The sequence below is a fragment of the Saccostrea cucullata genome, unplaced genomic scaffold, assembly GCF_032062105.1.
Source record: "Saccostrea cucullata isolate Sc308-1 unplaced genomic scaffold, CSIRO_AGI_Scuc_v1 ctg660, whole genome shotgun sequence".
Taxonomy (NCBI): domain Eukaryota; kingdom Metazoa; phylum Mollusca; class Bivalvia; order Ostreida; family Ostreidae; genus Saccostrea; species Saccostrea cuccullata.
Window position 1 is genome coordinate 302724 of NW_026927717.1, and position 17548 is coordinate 320271.

Here is a 17548-nt window from a genome sequence, read left to right on the forward strand (position 1 = left end):
ATTTTTTGAAATGGCTTTGAACATTATTTTCAAGAACTGTTGAATTATAGGGCCATACTGACAATTTGTTTGAAACGTAAAAAAAATTATCAGCAGTCCTTTGACCCAGATTCGCAAAAATAAATTCACGGTATATTTTACTTCTACCAAACATCATAAATGCACGCGCAATGGTTTATCCATATGGAAATGACTTAGATTCTGCATGTAGGGAGATTTAAACATTTTTAAAAATATAATTTATGTTCATAGTTTGACGCATTTACTTACAAATTTTAAAGTTCATGTTATTTTTTTCTGTTATAAGTTATTGATAATTAATATTTCAATGTTGTATTTTATTATGTAAAATCAAACAGAAATCTATTTATCCAATGCTAGTATATACACGATTTTGAACGAATGACTGAATACATTTAATATAGATTATACTTTATTGTTTGAACCACACCTTTTTTTTAATAAATTTGTTTCACTATAGTACTGTATTTAGCATTTCGGAGCGAAAGTTTGTAACGGCAATGAAGTCTCAGAAATGAGTATTACAACGTCTCGGACATTTAAAAATAAATATGATTTGTCTTAAATATACTCGTACAATTAAAAAAAAATATTCACTGCATGTTTATCCCCCACCCCTATCATTTATCCTCACTATCAAAAGTTTGAATTTACGAATAGTTGAACGATAAGGTGATCAAATTTATTTCAATGAATTTTAATCGAAAATTTTTCACTCATAAGAAAACGCCAGCATTTTCCGTAGAAGGTCTGCAAATTTAAACCTATGCCCTGCAATCAGGTCCTACGAGCAGTGAGCGACCTTATTAGTGCAACAACTACTGTGACAAAGAGGCTCACATTCGAAGGCCGATCTTTACGTCCCGCAGTGGACTAGCTGGATATATGTAGCTCGCTGGTCTGGAAATAATGGGTTCGATGACTAGAAAGTTTTACCCCCCCCCCCCCCCAAAAAAAAAAATATTTTCATTGTGCAAAAAATTTGTCTAATTCCAGTCAAGTCCAATACAAGTTTTCAAGATCGTCATAACTAGCATACTAGTTTTTAATATCAATTCTCTGTAATTATCAAAATTGGTTGGCCACGCATAGAAAAACAATTTGATTTTTTAATAATAATTTTAAATAACTATGCCATTGATTGTAAAATCTAAAGTGTGTTTATGAAATAGACCCTTGGTTGCCATAGAAACGGGGTGCAAAATCCTCAATTTCGTCAGTTTTGAAAAACATGTACTTATCAGGAAAAACTGTGTCCAGAAATGAAAAGAGGTAACTTAATATGTTTTCATTATTTAAATTTAATTCTACAGATTATAGTAATTATATCTGTAGTTTTAATTTAATCTCTCAATAGTAAATGGCCATTTTACATATTATAACATATCAGATATGTGATTAGTTTAGAGGAGTTTTTGGAGGCTTAAAACAAAAAAGGCACACTGATTACAAATTTAGTAATAATTAATTATGAAAGGCTGATATTTGATTATATCAAAATATGTAAAATATTGGTGGGAGATTCAAAGATGTAAAAGAAATTCAAAGGTAAAGATTACTTTTTTCTACATTTTGAAGCATTTTTTGCTTCATAATTACTTCCCTTGAACTACTCTCTAACGTTTGGAGGTACAATGTGTATGAACATGAACATTTTCTGGCAAAGTTTTACAGTCTGGAAGAAGAAAAGAAGGCTAGGCATCTTAAACATCGAAGACAGCAGGTAATTATATGTATATACTGAGCATTACAAAAATATCAAGACTAACCAATGCATATTTTCTTAATTTTATTTGCCTTACAATACACAGTTGTTTTACCGGTAGTGGTCAGTGACGATTCCTTATCAAATCAAGCGAACTATACCTTTTGACAGTTTGACTTTCTGACCAATGAATTAATTATTTTATTAATAAAATAAATTTAAAGCATATAAACATTACTTGCTGATACAGCTGAACCCCCCCCCCCCCCCCCCCCCCCCCCCCCCCCCCCCCCCCCCCCCGAAATATAAATGTCTATATAGAGATTGTATAAAATCTGTGTCATTCAATAGGTTTACTTTTTATGATGTACTGAGAGAGATTTTTAAGTAAACATTATTTATCTTTATAAGATAAATTTCCACTTCTGTCAGTTTTCATTCATTGTTTATCCTATTATTTCATTTCTTTATTGGCATAAGCATACTGATAAGGCACATATATTTTACAGAATTGTTTTGTTAAAATATTAAACTAGAGCAAGTTTGTTTCTATAAAAAAAAAGTGCATCAAACGTTTATAATGTGTGAGCACAAGCATAAAGTAGTTAAGTTTTTTTAATAGTATTCTATATATCAGCAAAATATGGTCATGTGCAGAAAGTTCTGAAGTTCATAAGCAGAAAATAGGAAAACAGCATGTTTGTTTTGATGTCATCGTTTTATTTAATAGCTGTATTAATAGCATGTAATTTTCAGTGCTCTGAAGTTTTGCTGTATTTAGAAGAAGAAGCTTTTATAATTTAAACTTTAAATTTATCATATATAACCAAAACTGTACTATATGTATTGACAAAATAGATCTAGGTTAAGAATGTACTAGAAATATTTACAGAGTTATTTTTTTGTTTATACTAGAGGTACTGCGAGCAATGAGCTCACTAAATGATACCCCCTGCCTCCCATATGGTTTTAACTAATGACAAAGTCCACGTTTTACTGTGGCCAGGAAACCCAAAATATGTAATAAAGATTCTGTGAAAGGTTCATTAAATTTCACTCAGTGGTATAAGAGGAGTTACGGATAATAAGAGATGGGTACCCTAAAGCGTAACAGAGGGACAGAAGTACAGACAGCTGGACGTACAGCTAGACAGACATACCAATTACAGTATACCCTCCCATTTTTTCAAGCGGAGGGTATAATAAAACTATATACAAGTACATGTAGAATATTCACCTCTGATTTATAATGATATTTGTTTTATACACACTGACCATCATGTTTTGTAATATTCTAAACAAATTATTTGATACTCAGGCAAATATTCACTACTTGTAAGATGACCACACACATGAACATGTCTGTGTATGAATGAAATGAATTTTCCTTTTGATCATGTTCCATTTTAATAATTTTTTCATCAAAGGATTTACCATATGAGATGAATAAAGAAAAAGTAAGACCAGTAAACCAAAACAGGACCAAAAAGGCCATGACTGAAGTTCAAGTGCATTCTGCAAGAAAGTGGACAGTCTAGATTTTGTTCTTTTCAAGGTAATCATTCTTAAAATATGAAAGTAAACTAATGATACAAACAAAAATGGATGCCTGGATTGGTATATATTTTTTGGCATAATTTAGTTGCAAATGATGCTATTAATAAATTTCTAGAATATTAAGAAATTGTAAACCTTCTGTGATGTTCAAAAGTCTACCCTCCTGAAACTATCCTTAGTAATCTATACAAATGTTTTTCACTTTAAATTCCATTTTCATGCAAAATTTGAATTAAAAATTAAGAAATACTGAGAGAAATTTATTGATTTTACTGATTTAAACATGACCCAAGTTGTTATTTTCAAATTCTTTGACAAAGTTTGTTTTGATCATCTGTCCTTAAATTGTTAAAAAAATATTTCAGTTTATCTAAATTTAAACCTTGCTTATTTTTTTTTTAACAAAATTAAATTTAATACCTGTCCAGTAACAGAACACTTCTTATACTATACTCTAAAACGAGAAAATTTGGCGCATACATATTTTAGCGCAAACGCAAGTGGGAATGCATTGGCGCAAATAAATTTTAGCGCTTGCACTTGTCAGTAAAATATGTGATACCTTGTTTTTTTTTTTTTTAATCCACACCTGTATTTGACTTTTTGGTTTGTCAAGCACGGAAACACATTAGTACTCCCGTATATCAGTAAACATTCGTTACCTTTACCACGGTACGTGTTGTTATCACAAAGATGCGGTACAATGTTAAAATTTATTTTATTTCTATTTTCAATTAAAAGAAATGGAGTGTTAACTCATTTAAATCATACAAAAACATTGCATGCATCGACAGAAAATTACTTAGATAAAACGGTAATCCTAATCATGTATTGTTTGCAAGCTCAATCGCCATGCTTGTTTGCATTGTTTACCTCGAGGCGAGAAATGATTGACACGCCAAGAAGCCAAACTTTGAGGGTGCTAATGATAATTATCGGCTAACAACTACCGGGGTAACAATAGTTTCATTAAATTATAATTTGGCAGAACTTTCTGTCCTCCGAACATGTGCAGTGCTAGTGTGTATATAAAATCCAATGACCATTCGACATTACGTAATCGCGCGTTCCGGTTTACATGTACTTATGTAAAAGCTTTGAACACACACACAAAAAATGATATTTAGAAATCCTTTAGCGCACAATAAATTTTAGCGCTCAGGGGCTCTTGCGCCAAAGGCGCTAAAATTAGTAGTGCGCCAAATATTCTCGTTTTACAGTATGTAGAATAAAGAAAACAACTTTCTAAATAATTACATACACATTTAATTAGCTTGATATCGGTGTATATTGGAAAGTGCAGGAATTATTTACCATTGCAGGTTCAGGATGGATGCCATATTTCAGGTTTGAAACCAGGCAAGTGAAAGCTGAATTCCAACCCACTTCAACATACTTGTACCCACTGTCTTCAAGATATCAGTGTTTGAGATGTCAAAGTTCAAATATAATAGGAACATGTTTATCATATTATGTGATGGCATCCTCAAATTTTATGCCGTATAACAATATGTTTTAGAACTTACATGTATCAAGTTTTATCCTGTACCTTGCCAAAAAACTCAACTCAGCATAATTCTCATTAACTAATTATCAGTGTTACTTGTGTATGTCAATGTAGGTCATTACCGGTACATGCCTGACCAACAAAAACTCTAAAGTGGAAAATCCAGAGAAAAGATTTTCAAAGCAGCAGAAACTGTAAAATTTGTCAAGTAAATCTAATGATGTGTAGTTGAGAATAAATGTACCCTAAATGTCGCATATATAAAAAATTAAAAAAAAATTAAAAAAAAGCGAAAAGTTCTCTTGTTTTCAGAATTTATATTTACATGTGAAAAAAAAGAAAAGGAGATTGATATAATTGGTGTGATGAGATGTTGGCAGGAACCTAGTAAAATGAAAGGAAGAACTTCCTTAAAATGATACTTGTGGGGGACAGTGTCTCATTGTGGGGGGGGGGGGGTGCATTGTTTCAACTGACATCTACAACGATGTTGTTAGATTTCAAACATAAGTGATTAAATACGACGCCTTATGAATAGTTTCAATAGTTCAGACACATTTTAATTATAAGGAATACTGCATTTATCTTTGATTTTTTAGACCCTATCACAGCTAAATTCGGCCAGGTTTGTGAGAATATTTTCTTTTATGGCAAGAGAATGGGCGGGTCTTAGTACAATAGAGGGATATGCGTGTCCGAGAAGACCTTATATGGCTATTGTTATTATTTCGCACATAGTCATTGTCCAATCCGATGACAGAACAACAAAACATGCTGGTTTACTACTTGTACATTTTATCGCAGACACGTGGTTTAGGAAAATTTACCTGTTGTCCTTTTCTACATTTCAAACATTTATAATGTTCAGCAAATGCTGTTTATACTTAATAATACGCATGGATTTTCAGCATTTACGGTTTTCAGGACAAGATATGCGTATGAAACTTGTATTCACCGATACTCGGGAATACGTGTAGACCTAGCGAATTGCTCACCAAACACGCTACAAAACTTAAATGTATATCATGTATATTCTATCAATTGTTTGTAACTGTATATAAATTTTACAGTGGTCTCGGAAATGGTACATATATATAGATCCGTGTCTAATCTGCGACTCAAATGCATAAAAAAAATATCGGAAAGCAGTAAAATTCCAAGCATGTTTCCATAGTATTTTTGTGGTACTCACTCGTAACGAATTTCATTTAGCTGATTGGTCAGTTAGAAAGTATCGCCTGTGCCTCGATTAACATATGAATTCATTCTTGCGTCAAAAAATCTAGTTCCGTCGATCTGTTTATAATGGGAAAGGCCATCTAGATTTTACACTTTTTTAATAAATAGCATGTGAGCGCAGTTAGGTACAATTTTCTCCTTTCACATATAGGTAGATTTCAATAAAATACAGTGACCAGCCAAAGGAGAAAATTGTTCCTATCTGCGCTCATACATTTTAAGGGCTTCAAAGAGTGGGGCGGGGTTAAAATGCAATGGAAATTAGATGTAAACATGATACCCCTACCCCATGAAAAGATTTATATCTTTTATATCACGTTGCTATTTTTGTTAAAAATAGTATTCTATAAAAGTACACATATCAGTGATTAGCTACATACAAAAATTTGAGTAAAATTTTGACATTTAATTTTTTGTCAGTATACGAGGGGCCGCAAGTCACCTCATCCTTTTTGACTTCATTCATAGTATCTGTGGTTTGCAGTTGCCATGAATTTAATAAATAAGTATACAAAGTAACAAGTTGAAATGAGTAAAATATTATGAATGTCCTGCTTGTTTTAGTTTCATCTCAGAATTTTTCAAGTTTGACCAAATCTTGAAAAAGGAAAAGCCACAAGGTTTTGCAATTATTTGACACAGCATTACAAAATGCATTATATTTTTGCAACATCATAAAGATGCAAATTTAAAATGCCAAAAATTTAGTTCACATTCACATTCGATTCATTACACAGGTTTTATAAAAGAGTAAAGAAGTAGTTTTGGGAATATTGTTAAACGCAGCTATTTTGGTTAACAATCTGGTATTCCTGTCTCCATGGTAACAAATCTTGCATTCCTGTTTCCATAGTAACAGAAGAATGGATAGGGAAAATTTTATTTCCTATTAGTTTCAATCTAAGGGGATAGTTTCAGGAAACTGAAACATGCCCTGGTTAGTCTACATGTATTTCAAAATTGTCAATTTTACGGAAAGGGGGGGGGGAGGTGTTCACAGTTCTCCTATATATGAACAGATTTACATGTATTAATGCTCTTGGAAGTGGGATATGAATATTTTTACATGACACTTCTCCTAGATATGGACTAATTTTACTGTAAATGACATCAAAACAGGTAGAAAGGAACATTTCTTTTACTATATGAACTTAATGAAATGTGCATATGTTCCTTGAAATACGGAAATTTTGCAGATTTTGGTAATTTTCCATCGGCTTTTTAAAAAAAAATATTTAGATGTCCCATAAATATTTTAATGTGTTTAAACTAACTTATATACCATCTATACGATGCACTGTTTCATGAATTTCAAATCAGTGTGCAAAGTATTAAAATATCGCTTTGAAAAAAGGTCTAGAATGATAATTTTCTCAATTTGGCAAAATGCCAAAATCCCCAAAGATAAGCGATGTTAAGCCATTTAGTAGAATTACAGTTTTTAAAAAATTATTTTGTTATACTGAAGAGGAATAATGGTAGTTTTGAAACAAAAGTAGATTTTCCCATTCTATTGTTTCTTTTAAGCTCATTTTTATTCAGTAAAACCTACAAAATCACGATTTTTGGTCATATTTTAGGAAGAATTTATAGGGGAAACAATAGGTGCCGTTACCATAGCAACGAGACATTTTTTGAAATAAAAAAATATAAAACCATTAATGATGTGACAATGTGAGTACACACAAAAAGTTTCATTAAAATTGAAAATGTAGCGTGGCCAGGCATTATTGACATTGTTTGATAATTACAGAGAATTGATATAAAAATATATATGCACTTGCAACGATAAAAATAGATTTTAAAGTAGACGTTTTAAACGGAAAGAAGGCAAACATGCAAATTTTAGAGGAGCACATAATAAAAGGTGTTTCCTTAAATTGATCTAAAAAAAAAAAAAGATTTGAATGCAAACACTAATGTAGATTTTCCGCAACTTCTATGGAATTCCAAAGCATATTCCATGGAATTTTTGTTCCGCAGAATTTTTAGAAATTATCCGGAGTATTGGGACGGAACTTCAAATCTAGCCTGGAAAAGAGCGGAACAATGCTAGAATAGAAATTTGCGGAGGAAATCCATGGAATTCCAGATTATATGTTAATCTAAAGAATTCCATTGAAATCTGTGGAATTCCAAGAAAATACAATGAACACTGCATTACATGTAGTGTTAAATAATTACAAAAAACTTGATAACATCACAATTTTTCATACATCAAATCTATATTTGCAAAATAAAAAAAATTCACTTTCTTTTACAACGTTTTATGAGACATATATTGCATATACCTCTCAGATGTACAATATAAGCACACTTTTTAAATGTATTCTCACTGAAAGTATTTAACATGAAAGGTTATTAACAAAAATATCCAGAAAAAAATATAATTACTAGAGGATCGCCATGGGTAAATTACGTTATGATATACATGAACATGATGTAGTAAACTGAAGTCTGCATTTAATTAAAACTAAGAGGTTAGTTTCATCAAATGACGTAGGCCAAGGATTGGAGAGGTTATTGAAACCTCAACACGTTATACATTTACAACGAACTGCCAGTGGCTCATATACATTTACTTTAAAAAGTTAGTGACTAGAGTGACCAACACATACTTATTAATTGCAAAAAAATGTACTTCACAACTATATTGATACAAAGATCCCATAAAATCAACAGTTGCTATTTTCCCCAAACCTATGTGCCAAAGATCCCAATTATGGTAGACCCAAAGCTTCTGGCGTATTTGCTAGAATCACTTTCTCACTGATATATCCCATGAAATTTGCAACAGAGTGTTGACTGATAATTAGTGTCACGAACGGATTCACTTTCAGTACAAAGGCTCAGCCAGTTGGATGTTGATCATTCCAACATTTCAAATTGTCGATCCTTACGCGATTTCTGAAAGAAAAGATTACCATTCAGATGTATCATTATTGATATCCATATAAATATATGACAAATAATAAACTAAAGCTCTGCAAAACAATACTATTGGTTCTTTCTACCTGGCAGATCAGTTTACTGTAGAATATGAATTCACTATCTTGCATTTCTTTTGTTCCAATTAGGATTAATTCGGATAATTGTAAAAATGTGAAAAGTTTATAGACAGCAGACAATCACCAGACTGTGACACTGATCAAAAAACTCACTTAGGCCTTAAACTGGCTCAGGTGAGCTAAAATGAAAAGGCTAGAGCTGAAGCCCAATGTCTGATTAACATTGAAAAAAATATAATTTCAATTCATGTCATTTTATTGATTAAGAAGATAATGAAGAAATATTACCGTTTTTTTTTCACACAGCTCTTGTCCTAAATCTTGTGAACATCCGGATTCCTGTAAAATGCATGTATACTTCATAGAAGATGATAGCTATTAGCTGCAGATCTGTAGCTCTCCGAAAAAAAAATATATTGATAGACCGGAGAGCTACAGTGCTACCCACTGAAAAAAAACTGTATATTTATTGCGCACAAAAACAAGAACCATTGGGCCAGAAAAGCTGAAACTTATGTGGAAGCATCCAAGGGTAGTGTAGATTCTAAATTGTTTAAATTTTGACCTGTGGGTTACATGTAAGATGGGGTCACAAAAGGTATTACAATGTGGAAATCTGGTTAAGAATAGCATGATCAAAGCTTCTCAGATGAGCGATGTGGCCCATTGGCCTCTTGTTTTTTAACCGGTTGTTTAATTGATCTGAATATTTTTAAAATAAATTCACCGCATCAATACAGCCCCACCCTTAAACCAGAGCCTCTGACCCTGGGGCCATAAATAAAACAAAATTGTAAGATGCGGGCTTATTCAACATAACTATGTATTTGGTTTGCTTATTCAACACCAAAGAGCAAAGAAGAGATTTCAAAGAAATAATGCATTATAACTATATAATCTATATAGACACCCGCCCTAGCACCTCCACTTTCTTCTAAAGATTTGGTCTGACTTCAATCTAACTTGGCACACAAGTAGACTACACTAAGATACGTATAAAATATTTGTTATCTATTTATATAAAATAAATTTAATTTCTAATATTTTACTCAATTATTCAAGGGTCGCTAGCTGTGACAGGGGCTAATATCATGATGTACTACAATGTACCCCGTTATTGATAGAACCGGTCATACCCGCAGTGAGGCGTACATATTGATTAGATCGATGAATCTTTTCTTAGTTACGTTTTGAAATGCGCATTGTTTAATTAAGGTTTACATGCCTCAGGGCATAAAAGTGAAATTAAAATTTCACTCAGAAAATATTTTCACTCATAAAAAGCATTTGTTTTTGCTGAAAATCGGTCAATGCCCAAACTGTTGCTTTGGACTACTTAAAGGACTTAGCGCATGGTTCTCAATTATTAAAAATTTAATGCATATACCTTCCTTCTGACTACACTTTATAAATTTTCTGTTTGCATTGTTGATAAACTGCAGTAATTAAAAAAATGATCAGCTCAAATGTAACCTCCGATTTGGAAGAAAAAAAGTTAATGAGTTTGCGGGTCACGTGATCTTGTGACGTCAAAGGCGACAATACCGATCATCTGTTCACGTTATTCTTACCAAACCCCTATCCGACTTTTCTAATTATGGACGACCAAATTGCTGATATTGTTGACATCCCTGATAGGTTAGATATTCAACCATATATGTTCGAGCCGCTAGCAGCTGAAAATCTACAAAATCAACAAGAGAACAGCGAAGAAAGTGAGGAAGACGAGGGCAACGACGAGGAGACTCGCCTCGGAAGTACAGCATGGTTTGTCATATTTCGTTCGTATAACCTTATTTTTCTCATTAATCTATCGTCATAATATACGAATATTTTTTTTTCGTATAATAAAGATATAACATTTTGAATCTAGTATTAAAGTACGATTTTGAATAACTAGAAAATACGCATCATAGAGAGAGAGAGAGAGATGGAGAGAGAGATAGTAGTAGTAGTACCGGTATTTATTTGGTGTCATGTCATCATATATAAAACAAATACACATACACAGATGGACAAATACGGTAATCAAAATCGGAATACGATATTATTCTAAATTACTGAACTTTTTTTTTATCATTATACTAATAAATCAAACCATTTTTTTTAATCCCATAAAGGAGGAGGGTGGGGGTCAATAAAGAATGTGAGCACATTTTTCAAAATGATTGTGTGTAAATTTAAAAATTCAGGAGGTATGTCATTTATAAGAAATAAATAAGCGACTTCTGCTTCTGGCCTTTTAATTTTATCTACTTTTTGATTGTTTAATCCCCCCCCCCCAATCTATTTTCATAAGAATTACATGCATTTGTTTCAGGTGCGAGTGTGGCTTTTGTGAGGTCATGAGGACCAGTATTGAATGTATTTGCTGTGCAGAAGTTTCACTCATTCAAAGAATCTGCCAGGACTGCAACCTAGAATGCATCACACAACACCAAACCTTTATTGACAACTGCCTCAATGAGAGGGTATTAGAGGTCAGCCTGCATGAATACATCCAAATGGAGGGGCCTCTTGATGATAATGAGCCAATGAACGAGTAAGAATTGAAACTGTACATACAAGCATAACTATTTCTAATTCATGGCAAGGAAGAAAATATTTATCTTGATTGCATATGTATCAAACTTCAGTGTGCGAAGTTTAAAAAAAAATCATATATTTTATTTAACTATGGATCATAATATTTTAATAAAGCAAACTTACACACTGTTACATTCAAAATTACATTTAATGGAAAAATAAATTTTATAAATTTCAATTAATTAACATGATTTACATTGTTTAAAAGAAGAATTAAGCTATAACAATACAATCAGTTTAAAAATCATTCAATAATTTATATCAATTTGCAGAGTTCTTCGTCACATTGCATACAGGAGGTTTGTATTCTGGGTCTGGCATAGGCTTGGTCGCGGCAACCGAAAGGTACTACCATCTTGTGTTGTCAACAAGATTCGAGATAGGTTTCCTTCAGAATACTACACCGGATTCCAGTACCCTCGACCAGTATAAGTCCATCACCTAGCGAATCTGGTGCGCCTTGACATAATTAGCTGTTGTTTGTTGACTGCAGCATATGAAGAGGTCAAAGGTGGTGGCTGATACCCTAGAGATACACGCGCATCTGAAGAAGCCGTTGAATATGAATGGAACTGTCTCCGACGCTCCACCAAATTCATCCTCAACAGATCAACATAATCTGCAATTGTTAAAGTTAATGTTGACATTTAACAATCATAAGTTTCTGAAACAATGAAATTAACTTTGATATTTGATATTACACATTGATATCACTAAACAATTATATAAATTTGGTTTTAATAAATTTTTCTATCTTAATTATTATATTTGTGTTTGGTTATATAAAGAATTTCTTATCTAAAAGAAATATAACATACCATAAGTGATTTGAGTTTTGTGTGGTTTGACTACAGCATGCTCCCCTTTCTTTGCCTTAGGATAACTCAGCTGCCATTGGGCTTCACCTGCTCTTGTGGAGGCTTGGTGTCTCCTTCCATTTTCATTAAAGTGTAGTGATGCTACACAGAGCCTAAAATTATTCATAATTCAGATATTTAAAACTTTATGGGTTCATTTTTATGATCAAAATAAATTCTTTTAAAATCAAAAGAAAATGATTCCTTTGTCCATGCTTTATGTTTATAAATACCGTACCTGGCCATCATTGCAGGATAAAAAAGTGTGTATTCTTTGGGGCAAAACTGTTGACCACACTATGGTAAACCTCCAGTCCATACGTCTGATGAAGGGGTGATAACTTGCCAATGTCCTTTAACAGAAATTTACTCTCCACCACTTCTCGAAAAAGTTTGTGGGCCCTTGAACCTATGGGAAACAATAGTCAGTCATTGATAACTTAAAATTAGATAAGTTTTATTATAGAAATTGGACATTACCGGGGGGGGGTACTTTTATTATACACATTGTACAACTATTTAAATAGTTCAGTAGTTTTACAGAGTGACATAATGTTGTGATAAAAATTGATGTAATACCTTCTTTAAGCCAAAGCTTATCTTCAGCCAATACCCCATGTTCACAAGTATCATGTTTGTTAGCGATATGTTGAGTCAGGGATGCCCACTTCTGCTCCTTGAGTTCCCCATTTTCCCCGCTAGAGACAGCCACCCAGTAACAGTGGTTGACTGCACTTTTGACCCATGGCCTGATGTTCTGACAATCTTTCTTTTTGGCTGCAGCTTCTAACTTCTTTGAGACTCCTGTATATTAAAAATTTAGTAGTTTTATAAAAATGTCAAAATTTTAACTTGCATTTTAATCAAAATAACTTTAATAAATATACCTTTAGCCATGTGCCACATATCAAAGAAATGGTTTTTGTCTGCGTGTTCTGTCCTCATGTATTTCTTCACCATACCATGTCTGTCTGTAACCAGGGTTCGGACATGAAGTCCTGCATCACCAAGTCTACGAAGACTGCGTTTCAAACCCTTCAACTCCATATGAGTAGACCCAGCAACTTCGTTACTCTAAATGCAATAAAAAAACAAACTATTATGAATGAATATTAGATTACATATATATGTATTCATAAAGGCAATTATGTTAAGGGGGGGGGGGCATTGCAATAATATGACAATAATTTCATGTAGTGACATAAAAATGATAGACAAACAACATTTATATTTTACATATTAAATAATTACACATAAGCATGATGTGTGTGTACCTGAACCAATTGAAAATCCATGACTTTCTCTGTCTCCAAATCCATGAGTGTGTAGGATCCAAACTTTGCTGAGAATCCAGGGGAATCACACCTAGCATCACCTCCAAGTGTTAGGATCTTTCCTTCACTGTTTCGAAGAAGCTCTTCCTGATGAAAATCCCAAGTAAAAAGTGAAGCTGGAATCACATAGGCAGTCTGAATCCGGTTAAAGGTTGATGTTGACATCATGGTGAGTTTCAAATGTCTAAAGAGACGCAAGCTCTTGGATACATTGGATCCACTAAACACTATGGCACTAGCTACAAGAATATTAGACCATGGCATTCCATAATGACACTGCTGGCTCTCCCACTGGGAAGAGTGTCCATTAGGGCAAGTGGAAAGTGTCCCTATCATAGTTCCTTTTGTGAACTGCAACACAGAATTACATACACCATCACAAGAGCTACATTTCTGTAACAGCTGGGCCAAGCACGATTCGGATACCAAAAACTGTCGCTCTTCCTCTGGTGGGACATCTGTGCGTAATGGACAAGTGACAGGCATATTCTGGGTATCCTCGATCTCCTCGTCACTTGAGATGTCATCATCCAGCGGATCATAATCTGGGTCATGTGGATTCTGGCTGTCTTCTTCCTCATCATCACTCGCTGAGTCTGAGTCGTAAGGATCCTGGGGGGTGAGATCTGGCAAAGTTGCTAAACCTGCAGCCACTCGCAATGAGACACCATCACATAGACTCGAGCATTGGACTCCAGTGGACACAGTCTGAACACTTGATGACATAGGAAGGGAGACCTGGATTCTTCTAATTCTCTGGGGAACCTGAATAGATGCCTGACACTTATTGGATTGAGTCACTGCACCATTATGGGTGTTGATAGTGGATATTTCCTTCTCTGGGACTGTGGTCTCAGCTCCGGGATCGGAAGCAGTCTCTGGTAATGGTTGTGGATCTGGGGGGCAGTGCTGGGTTGATGTGTCCTCAACGTTTCGTGGCTCTAATTCTTGTAGGACATTTAGGCAGGGAATCTGAGAACATTTTTGTTACTTTTAATATTGACACAAAATACACATAATTTGACATGGAGTATCCGATGTACAGATATTAATATAAGCCCATAAATTTTTTTTTTTCATGTTATCACACCCTTTACATGACTGAATTTGTTCAATTTTTAAATTGACTTTTTTTTCAAATTATTTATTAACATGTGTATATATTTATTTTATTTTGATTATTAATTATTCAATCTCATTCATAGAAAACAATTCATCTATTCTCATTTAAGGATAATATTGTTCTTTTCCTGCATTGCTATCACATTTATTTTCCCTCGTAACAACAAATTTTACTAGTGCAAGTGCACTCATGAGACGAGGACTAGTCTGAATATTTTTTCTAGACTTGCTGAACTTTTGCTATATTATTTAATAAATAATTTAATAATTAATTAAGATATACAAATGTACACTTACATCAGCCCGCTGTCGTTTAACAAAAGCTCCCCGGGGCTTCTTAGACGGGATAACAATGGCGGCGTTCTCATCCTGGGGCTTGATTAGGAGAGGTACATCTGGAACAGCGTCGCTGCGAAGCCGAATCCTGGCATTCGAATACCCATTTACCAACATTCTATCTGGATCCCTTTCTAACTGGCACCTAGTGAAATGTTTAGAGCACAATCTACTGTTATTTGTTGGTACGAAGCCTTTCCGCCGACGGTAAAATGACCACACTTTTCTCCGTGCAGCATCACTTGGAAAGCTAAAAAAAAACTAAGTCCGCTCCTCTTTTTCTGAGTGTTTGAACAACCATAGGCAGCACAATAAACCATTGTCACTAAGAGTCATCTATTATCATCACATTTGACAATATAACGGTAATTATTTCATCCAATTAGGAGATTATCCAAACACAGTTGTTTCACATTTTCTCGCTCGAATTGTCGCCTTTGACGTCACAAGAAATATGGCGCGTAAAATCTCGGGTAGAATATGCATAAATAGCGATTGAAATTTTAATTGAATTCAACTTTAAATTAAAGCAATTTTATTTACTTTTGAGAGAAATAAATTATTATTCGATGCATATTTATTCTATTTCTGTCAAAATTTAAAAAATAAAGGAACCATGCGCTAAGTCCTTTAAATCACAAATGGGCAATTCACACTCGGAATAAAATGATCTTCTTAAAATGCATTTCCTGTCGAATGCGTATGTAGCAATTGATGATCTAATTTTAGGTGAACACGTGAGATATTTTAGTGAAATGTAGTTGAAAGCATTTATAGTGTATTTATGAGGGTTTTTGTCTATTGTCAATGGACTTTGACTACCTATTAAATACTTGGTATTAAAATAGATCTCATGTACATCGACTTAAAAAAAGTTGTACATAACGATCCCAAACACTTACATTCCACTTCAAATTTGCTCTATTTTTCTTATCTTTTAATTTGTTTGGTACGAGATCTTAACCTCTCTTGGATAAGTATTGCTTCAGAGAAAGCTTTCTTACTGGTACTTGAAGATAAAGAAAACAGTATACAATAAAAAAAACACAGCAATGTGACGATAATATATTTACGTTATACAAACGGAAATGTGTCGTGACTTTGTGGCGAAATCGATTCGCCCGAAATATCAGTATTTATATTTTATTAACCAGGAAACATTTAATTTATTTTCAAATCAAAATGCTCTTTTGGGGATATCTTTTATGGAATAACTTATGTAAATGTAAGTGAAAATATATGATTTTAAATTGATGAGACTTTTTCATATGTAATTACGAAAGTACATGATATTTTCGTTTCGTTATCTTTTATTTTAGTTCACTTCATGTTTACTTAAACATTGATTTGATATTTAAACCTTTTTTTAACTCGAGAGTTCATAATCTTTTATGTCCATGATTACAAAAATCGTATATTGTTCGTATTTCTTTCTTCTCCGAAGGATTCGAACATTTCGTGTTTCAAGTTGCTGTTCACTTACATGTGTACAAAGTTCCCTCAAACTCGTATTCTAAAAAATTAAGAAATTTAAAGGGAAGATGTTTATTAGTATTTAATAGGTCTTTTATGCACCCCTTTTCAGAAACATTGCGTACATACAATTTCCAGTCAAAAAATATGAGAACTGGTTTGTTGATAGTGGAACTCAATATTTTTTTTCTTATCCTACGTGTACTGCACAATATTCCAGAAAACAAGATGTGTTTGTGAAACAATGATGCCACCGCGTATGGTAGCTTATGACGAGGGCTGAATTCTCTCAAATGCATGTCAAACTCCAAAGGTCAAAGTTAAACGGTGTTGCCACCCAAAGGAAGCCTTGTTACAAGTGGTACATCTGTGGAATATGAAAGCCCTCTTTCGAATTGTTCAAGTTCCCACCAAGGTTAAGGTTTCATTTCGTATTCACAACCGAATTTCCTTATATATTACAACATTAACCTTTCACTGAACATTTTTTTTACAGTAAAACAAAAAACAATTTGAGAATTTCTTCTTTTTTTTTTTTTTTGTACGGGGATGTAACACCCCTCTGAATCCGCTATTTTGAAGGATGATAGCCCTAGCTTCAACTGTTCAAAAGATATGGACATGGTTAAAGTGGTTGTTTTTTTTTTTTTGTTTTTTTTTTTGTAAATGTAGGTCAAACTCCAAAGTCAAAGCAAAAAGGCCAGATTTCTTGGTACCCATGGAAAGGTCTTGTCACAAGGCATACGCCTGTGAAATATGAAAGCCATAGCCCAGCCTGCTCCAATAGTAATGGGCTAGGTTAA

The 17548-nt window shown here is 33.5% G+C and overlaps 4 protein-coding genes across 4 annotated transcripts; 1 reads left to right on the top strand and 3 right to left on the bottom strand.

The window, feature by feature from the left end:
- Positions 1–10375: 10375 nt before the first annotated feature.
- Positions 10376–12055, top strand: LOC134275336 (P2X purinoceptor 7-like). Its single transcript, XM_062757612.1, has 3 exons — positions 10376–10804; positions 11358–11579; positions 11896–12055. Exons 1-3 carry the CDS (start codon positions 10635–10637, stop codon positions 12053–12055), a joined length of 552 nt encoding a protein of 183 aa, XP_062613596.1. The 5' UTR covers positions 10376–10634.
- Positions 11732–12879, bottom strand: LOC134275337 (uncharacterized). Its single transcript, XM_062757613.1, has 3 exons — positions 12719–12879; positions 12442–12593; positions 11732–12242 (listed from the first exon to the last, which is right to left on the bottom strand). Exons 1-3 carry the CDS (start codon positions 12727–12729, stop codon positions 12061–12063), a joined length of 345 nt encoding a protein of 114 aa, XP_062613597.1. The 5' UTR covers positions 12730–12879; the 3' UTR covers positions 11732–12060.
- A 264-nt stretch (positions 12880–13143) lies between these two features.
- On the bottom strand, positions 13144–14557 carry LOC134275335 (uncharacterized). The gene is made up of 2 exons (XM_062757611.1): positions 13755–14557; positions 13144–13284 (listed from the first exon to the last, which is right to left on the bottom strand). Exons 1-2 carry the CDS (start codon positions 14538–14540, stop codon positions 13267–13269), a joined length of 804 nt encoding a protein of 267 aa, XP_062613595.1. The 5' UTR covers positions 14541–14557; the 3' UTR covers positions 13144–13266.
- Positions 14558–14562: 5 nt separating this feature from the next.
- Positions 14563–15667, bottom strand: LOC134275331 (uncharacterized). Its single transcript, XM_062757608.1, has 3 exons — positions 15234–15667; positions 14621–14786; positions 14563–14579 (listed from the first exon to the last, which is right to left on the bottom strand). Exons 1-3 carry the CDS (start codon positions 15387–15389, stop codon positions 14563–14565), a joined length of 339 nt encoding a protein of 112 aa, XP_062613592.1. The 5' UTR covers positions 15390–15667.
- Positions 15668–17548: the final 1881 nt, after the last annotated feature.

What these genes read in the sequence shown, in the direction of transcription:
- LOC134275336 (XM_062757612.1), top strand. Translation starts at nt 10,635, where the DNA reads ATGGACGACCAAATTGCTGATATTGTTGACATCCCTGATAGGTTAGAT. An exon ending in CGCCTCGGAAGTACAGCATG is followed by an intron (nt 10,805 to 11,357) that starts GTTTGTCATATT and finishes CATTTGTTTCAG; the next exon opens with GTGCGAGTGTGGCTTTTGTG. An exon ending in GATAATGAGCCAATGAACGA is followed by an intron (nt 11,580 to 11,895) that starts GTAAGAATTGAA and finishes ATCAATTTGCAG; the next exon opens with AGTTCTTCGTCACATTGCAT.
- LOC134275337 (XM_062757613.1), bottom strand. An exon ending in CAAAACTCAAATCACTTATG is followed by an intron (nt 12,243 to 12,441) that starts GTATGTTATATT and finishes TAACAATTGCAG; the next exon opens with ATTATGTTGATCTGTTGAGG.
- LOC134275335 (XM_062757611.1), bottom strand. Translation starts at nt 14,540, where the DNA reads ATGTCATCAAGTGTTCAGACTGTGTCCACTGGAGTCCAATGCTCGAGT.
- LOC134275331 (XM_062757608.1), bottom strand. Translation starts at nt 15,389, where the DNA reads ATGTTGGTAAATGGGTATTCGAATGCCAGGATTCGGCTTCGCAGCGAC. An exon ending in TTAAACGACAGCGGGCTGAT is followed by an intron (nt 14,787 to 15,233) that starts GTAAGTGTACAT and finishes AAATGTTCTCAG; the next exon opens with ATTCCCTGCCTAAATGTCCT.